Source organism: Micromesistius poutassou, assembly GCF_964030765.1.
Source record: "Micromesistius poutassou genome assembly, chromosome: 1".
Taxonomy (NCBI): domain Eukaryota; kingdom Metazoa; phylum Chordata; class Actinopteri; order Gadiformes; family Gadidae; genus Micromesistius; species Micromesistius poutassou.
Window position 1 is genome coordinate 2,800,399 of NC_140271.1, and position 7,047 is coordinate 2,807,445.

Genomic DNA, 7,047 nt, shown 5'->3' on the forward strand with positions numbered 1-7,047 from the left:
GGGGCTAAATCTAAGAGAAGGAAAATAAAATCCACCGGCTACTGCCCTGGGGACGTGTTATGACAACCGAAAATAGTGAGTAGCGAGCAAGAAGTGGCATGAACCGTTCTGGAGATCCCTGACATGTCGGGGGTGGGGTGGGGGGGGGGGGGGGGGGGGGGGGGTTGGTGGTGGTGGTGGTGGTGGAGGGAGGGTGTGTTTTGCCTGGAGAAACAACCATCAACTCAAGCATCCCCTGGAAGCCACACACAGACACACACACACACACACACACACACACAGACGCGCATGCACACACACGCAAAGACACAGATACACAAACACACACACACACACACACACACACACACACACACACACACACACACACACAAAACTCATCTTGGACTGTGTTGGATGGAGGTTGTTTACCACTTAATGGGGTAAACAAACAAACAAAAAAAAGTAATAAAAGAGCCCGTCCTAACAGCGCCCTCTACACCTTACCTTTCTTTGACTGCGGCCTCTCGGTTGTTATTGTTGTTATTGACGCCCCTGCTGTCCACATGACGTAGACAGCAGGCAGGGTGGCGGGGCTGACACAGGCCTGGGATAGGTGGATGGCCTCGCGGTTCGGTTTGAGTTCCGGGCATCAGAGCGACGAGCCAACGAGGCACCATTGTGTCTAATTCGAGAGGTTCACCGAGGAGGAGCGATTGTTAATTCTTTCCAACTGGCACCTCTGGGAATCCACGGCGAGACCCGTTCACACAGCCCTCAGCCGACAGCGTCGTTGACGTGTGACGGACAACTTCGACAATACACAAGCCCGTCTCCTACCTCCCTGTCCCCTGCACGCCGACCTATGATGTCATCTTCTGTCTGTCTGTCCCACGGAGAGATCTGGATCATTACGGGGGGGTTAGGTGTCTGCAGCACGGGATCTGCAGGCAGGGATGCTGAGAGATGGACGTACCGGATTATTCTGACACCCGATCTGTGGAAAAAGGAGATAGTCCAATTATACAAAGTCTGAGTGAGATGACAAAACCTAGCCTTGAGGCGTCCTTTGTGAGAAGTCTTTCCTGTCACATGTCTACTTGTCAACGGGCTGCTCTCTGCCTTTTCTCAAGAAAAAAACGTGTGTGTGTGTGTGTGTGTGTGTGTGTGTGTGTGTGTGTGTGTGTGTGTGTGTGTGTGTGTGTGTGTGTGTGTTGGGGGGGGTTAAGATAATTGAATGAGAATTTAAGTATCACTGATTAAGCATCATTAGCAAACAAAGTGTTACAGTTCTATAGCCAATGTGACTGAAGTCAAACTATTGCAAAAGGGGGGCGTTACATCATTCAATATATTTAAGATAAGGTCAAGTGTTAAATTGTGTGTACTTTGCTCGCACCCTTTTTCCTGATGTGTCGCTGGGTCGCTAGGTGGTGGTCTGACTTTCGTGCGGGCGTCAGAGTGTGGACGCGTTTCCGGCCGCCGCTCCACTTCCGTACACAACTATCAGCTGGTGACGTGTGCAGTCAAGTCCACCGCTGCCGCCGCTGCGAAGCTAAGCGGCTAACCCGAGCTGCTCAGACGTCGGGATAGAAGTGAACTCTCTCTACGACAACACGGTTAAAAAACATAAGACCAATTTCAGCAGAGCGAAAATGGAGACGCTATATCACCAGACAAACAAGTGAGTGCGTCTAGTCTCCTCGGTTGATGCGGTCTGACTTGAGCCTACTAACTTTACAGGGCGACCGATGCGATGGACATACCTGTTAGCTAATTATAGCCGACCAGTGAAAGCATCACTTTAGTGGTGATACGTGCTGAGCGTCATGTGTAAAAGTGATCGCCAAAGGCTAATATCGTCAACTAACTCAACTACAGGTAGCTAAATAGGACGACCGGGGTAAACATTTCAACACACACACACGCACGCACACACACACACACACACACACACACACACACACACACACACACACACACACACACACACACCGTTCACAAGCATCCAATGGCTAGGGTTAAATTCAAGCCTCCTGCTAATTAACTTAAACGATAAGCGTTCGATAAATAAAACGTATTACTGTAAAACATTCGTCATACAATAACATAAGATAATAGATAAGTAGAAGAAAACATAGGCAATGTTCTCCAATGTGTTTGTCCAATGACTGTTTGCTTTTGCTTTCTCTTTCTTCATCCATCCTGTCCATCATTAGGGAAATTCACGAGGTGCAGTCTTATATGGGTGGTTTGGAGAAGACGGACCGAGAGTCGGTACACCGTGAGTTGACACGTTTATGACGCAATATTATGCACACGTTATTTCAACTTTGTAATAATCATCAGATATCTGACTCTGAATATTTCATTCATATGTTGACTGTATTTTATTTCATTGCTGCTCTGTCTCGGGCTGCAGCCTAGAATGACACGGATGCAGCGTTAACCTTAGTTTCGTGTTTTGAATGGTAGTCTCATGTTTTGCTGTAGTGAATGCTGGAAACATCTGCTCTGCGCCAAGCTGGTGCCTACACAGGAAGTACTTAGGGTGCGGGGGGCTTGGGTGGAAGGCTGGGTGTTGTGTGAGAAGCCGTACGAGTCATTTTCTAGATAATAGTGGGAGTCAGCCAGCCAGCTGCCCCATGACAATGACATCAACTTGCATGTTAAGGGAGGGAAGGATGTGGCAATGCTTACACTGATTGGGACGAACCGTCTGGACAAACTGGCACTGCTGTAGACCATTAAAAACGCCATGAGTTGTTATTAAGTTGTAGGGGATATAATCTTTTTTTGGGGCAATCCTGATTAGAGGTTGTCATCACGAGAGCTGAACGTAATTACTGGGCTTCTTCTTTTGTGTTATCGCCGCATTCAATGCTAGCTCGCTTAATTATAAGCGGCTATTAGCGACAGCAATTTCATTCCTCTCCTTTTTTCTTTTTCTTCAAGTATTGGAAAATGACATTCAGGCGCGAGTCGACAGGATCTTCACACACGTCGAACGCCTCGAGATCCTGGCCAGCAAGGAGCCGCCAAACCGTCGCCAGAACGCCAAGCTGTAAGTTCCAACAAGTGTTTTTTTTTTTTTGTGGCTGGCGAAGGGGGCGATCAGGGACCTGTACAGTGAGAGGGCACCAGGGTTTGGGGTCATGAGATCGCTCCTTCCCCTGCCCCCTGTGGCGTTGTGTCTCTCGCTCTTATGAAAACATCTCACTAGTAGTCCCCCCCCGTCACCACCACCACCACCACCACCAGCAGCATTCCTTCTGCATTGGGCAACGCATCGTATCTGAGCTGGGTAAACAGGCCCGAGGGCAGGCCTCTTGTGATCTCCCGAGGAGCCGTGGTCCCGCCGCGGGGCGCGGCCGTGACGTCCAACAGCGTGGAGGCGAAGAGTTGAGCGAGTCCCCGCAGCGGCGAGCTGCCTTCTCCTCGTTACAGCCGGCCTCAGATTTGATGCACAAAACCGTAATGGGTCACTGTTATGTATTTCGTTTCACTATTTACCATTCACTATTTACTCGTATCTAAAGAGACACTGAATCAAGAAGAAGGTCAGTCGTGAGTAGATTGGAGGGGGAGGCAACTTTACGCAAGGATTTGTACCACCGACGCGTGGGGATTGAACCCAGTACCTTTCGGCTGAGAGCAAAACTTGCTAGAGACAACACCACCGCGCCCACGCCTCTGAATAACAAATAGTTTTTACTGAAGGATTGACCAACTGAAATGACTGCAAACGCTAAATCCTTGCCGTAACACTTCCAAGGGAAGTTTAGTTTAGTCTTAGTTTATTAGTTTATTATTGATTTAACTGTACAGTAAAAGGAGCAGCTTCAGCCTATTGGGCTCATCTCCAGCTGTAGTCCCCGGCCGCTTGGCGATAGGCGACCGAAGAGCGCTAACCGCTGTCCGCTCTGAACGCAGGCGCGCCGACCAGCTCAAGTACGACATCCAGCACCTCCAGACGGGCCTGAGGAACTTCCAGCACCGCCGCTACCAGCGGGACGCCCAGGACCGAGAGAGGGAGGAGCTCATGAGTCGCACCTTCACCACCAACGTGAGTCTGAGCGACGCGATCCCGAAACTCACGGTAACGTGTATGAACCCAACCACTGGGCGGCGGCTGCTGTTGGCACAGACCGAGGGAGTTGTTATGGAACGGCATTGCCGTTGTCATGGTTGCAGGACGCAGACACCTCCATCCCCATGGACGAGACGCTACAGATGAACTCCAACCTGCACAACGCCCACCAAGGCATGGACGACCTCCTCGGCAGCGGCTCCAGCATCCTCAACGGCCTACGGGATCAGAGAGGCACGCTCAAGGTGTGTGCGCGCACGCGCGTGTCTCTTTGTGTGTTTTTGTTGTGCAGTCACACACACACACACACACACACGTAGACGCGCTCTCACTCGCGCTCTCTCACGCACACACGCACACACACGCACGCATGTGCACACACGCACGCACGCACGCGCGTGCACACACGCACGCACGCACGCGCGCACGCACACACACACACACACACACACACACACACACACACACACACACACACACACACACACACACACACACACACACACACACACACACACACACACACACACACACACACACACACACACAGGGTTGACGTTATTGTGTCTATCGTGATCACAATAGGGCCGGGCTAAGTGTGCCCATCAGGGTGAGCCTGCGTTGTGCAGGGAGGACAAGCTCTTCCTGGGTTTGAGTCGGTCGCTCTCTTATCAGGGTGTGCCCTCGGGGAATCGGCCCGCTGGACCTGGCTGGTCACATGGTCTGGTCTGTGGAGGCCGTGGGAAAAAAAAAAAAGAGACCACATTTCCCCCACGTCAAGCAGCCACAGCCGGGCAGAGAGAAAGGGAGGGCGTTTTCTAGAAGAGGTCTGGTCAAAGGTCCCATGACACGCCACCAGGTGTGAGTGTGATTAGCTGTCACGAGCCCTTTTTAAAATTGGGCTCTTATGACTTCACAGGTGGGCGTGTCCACCTAGATGTGTGCTGGATAGATCAGTCTACCAGCCTACCCCAGTGGACTGTAGCAAACGTTGCTCATCTATCCGTCACACAACTAGGGGGACACGCCCACTTGTGACTTCAAAACGGCTTGTAAGGGCTAATCACACTCGCACCTGGTGGCATGTCATGGGCCCTTTAATATATATTTGTGGGCAGGTTATATTGTGGCTAGGCTCTAGTGGTGGACTCCCAGATGACAGGCACTGGGTTGGATGTTCACCGTCCACATCCTTGAACAAGATATACCTGAGCACATACCCGCTCATTAGTTACAGGTCTCCTTTCACTTTGGATAAAAGCGTATGACAAAATTGCAATTCGTAATAACAATGCATTTGTGTATGGAGTCCTGTCCAGTGCTTTAAAGTGTCAAATCGTCCCAATGCGCCACGCAGGGCACCCACAAGAAGATGCTGGACGTGGCCAACATGCTGGGGCTGTCCAACACGGTGATGAGGCTGATCGAGAGGAGGGCCACGCAGGATAAGCTCATCATGATCGGAGGCATGTTGCTCACCTGTGTCATCATCTTCCTGGTCATCAGATACCTCGGCTGAGCGAACGGCAACGCTCCCGACGGGGAGACGCTTAGGTTATTTCTGGGGACAGTGTTCTGCACCACAGCCCTCCTGACGATATGTGAAGAAACAAGGACGGAAGCACCGTTTGATGGTGCTTCCTTCGGACAAAGGACAACGTCGCCACCTTCTCCTTTGTAAAATGATTGTGGTATCGGTTTTCAATGTTGGCTCTTAGTACTTGGTGATATTGCAAGGACAGCTTAGGTATTGCATCAAGTATTTAATTTCACTCCAAAAGATGACGTTGATTTAACTTTGGATCGATGACCTCCGTGGTTTGCTTAGCCATAGTATTTAGCTCCACCTGAAACTGTAATCCAACAGATTTAGAAGTAGAGTTTCTTTCTGCTTGCTGTCTTCTCTTTTAATCTCTTATCAAGCATCCATTCTGTTGTCTTTTTAATACATGTGCCACTGGAGAAACAGGGCTTTTGGAGAATTATTTAAAAGTAATCGTACATTAAATAGGTTTCCCAATTTCAAAATGTGTAATGATGTTCAATGAGGATTACGATGTACCAGGGTTAAACAATGCTGGTTACAGGGACCTTTTGTCACTTTGATAATAAAATACTGACGTTGATACTTAGTAACCATAGGATTCACATTTGGGTCCAATCTCACTGCGTCAGTGTTTTAACTGTTATTTGAATAAATAAGTCAAGTACCTGTGATTGTTGTAAACATGATTTCAGAAAAATGCACAACTGTCATTCAACAATTCTACATTTGCTAGAAGCAGCTCACCACTAGACTACAAACTTGCCACTTTACTTTATCCCACGAGAAACCTTTTCTGGCTTTCTGGCGCCACCTAGAGATTTGTTTTAGATCAACCCCTTGTGCCTTCAATTGAATTCAAAGACTGAATTACCTGTGACACAGTATGGTGTGCTACTGCTAGTGTATGTGGTCAAGTTGCGGCTGGCAAACTATAGAAACATACAAACAATGAAACTCAAAAAAGATTTTATTTGCACAAGCGTAAGATTAAAAAAACAAAACCTCTACTGTTTTACAAATCAGTATCCTTCGACATCCCCGGCCTTAGCAAAGAGTTTGGAAAATACCTCAATAAATTACACATGCATGTGTCCATTCTTCAATGTTGTCAATCACCCTGCCGTTCCAATAGTCGCTCCTACTCCCTAGAATGTTAATAGGTTTTAAATGCAGCAATTGTATTTACAAAATTACACAAAAAGCTAAATTGAGCCTTTTTTTTCTTTTAAAGAGCATTTTTGGAAAATAACTTAAAAACAAGAAAAATACAATTATTGCAGTATACTACAATCATTGTTACATGATGCAAAAAGGAGCATCTTGACGTACAGATGTCAGTGCAAGTCAGGTGTCCCCCCCGCCCCGCCCCTTCCCCACCGTCGCCTCCTATTGGCCCTGGGAAAAGGACCTTCATCTCCCAGCAACCAGGGTG

The 7,047-nt window shown here is 48.6% G+C and overlaps 1 protein-coding gene across 1 annotated transcript; it reads left to right on the forward strand.

Moving 5' to 3' along the window:
* Positions 1 to 1,497: 1,497 nt before the first annotated feature.
* On the forward strand, positions 1,498 to 6,286 carry gosr2 (golgi SNAP receptor complex member 2). Its single transcript, XM_084488706.1, has 6 exons — positions 1,498 to 1,663; positions 2,199 to 2,263; positions 2,935 to 3,043; positions 3,913 to 4,045; positions 4,174 to 4,314; positions 5,427 to 6,286. The coding sequence occupies exons 1-6, from the start codon at positions 1,635 to 1,637 to the stop codon at positions 5,586 to 5,588; spliced, it is 639 nt and encodes a 212-aa protein (XP_084344832.1). The 5' UTR covers positions 1,498 to 1,634; the 3' UTR covers positions 5,589 to 6,286.
* The last annotated feature ends 761 nt before the right edge of the window (positions 6,287 to 7,047 follow it).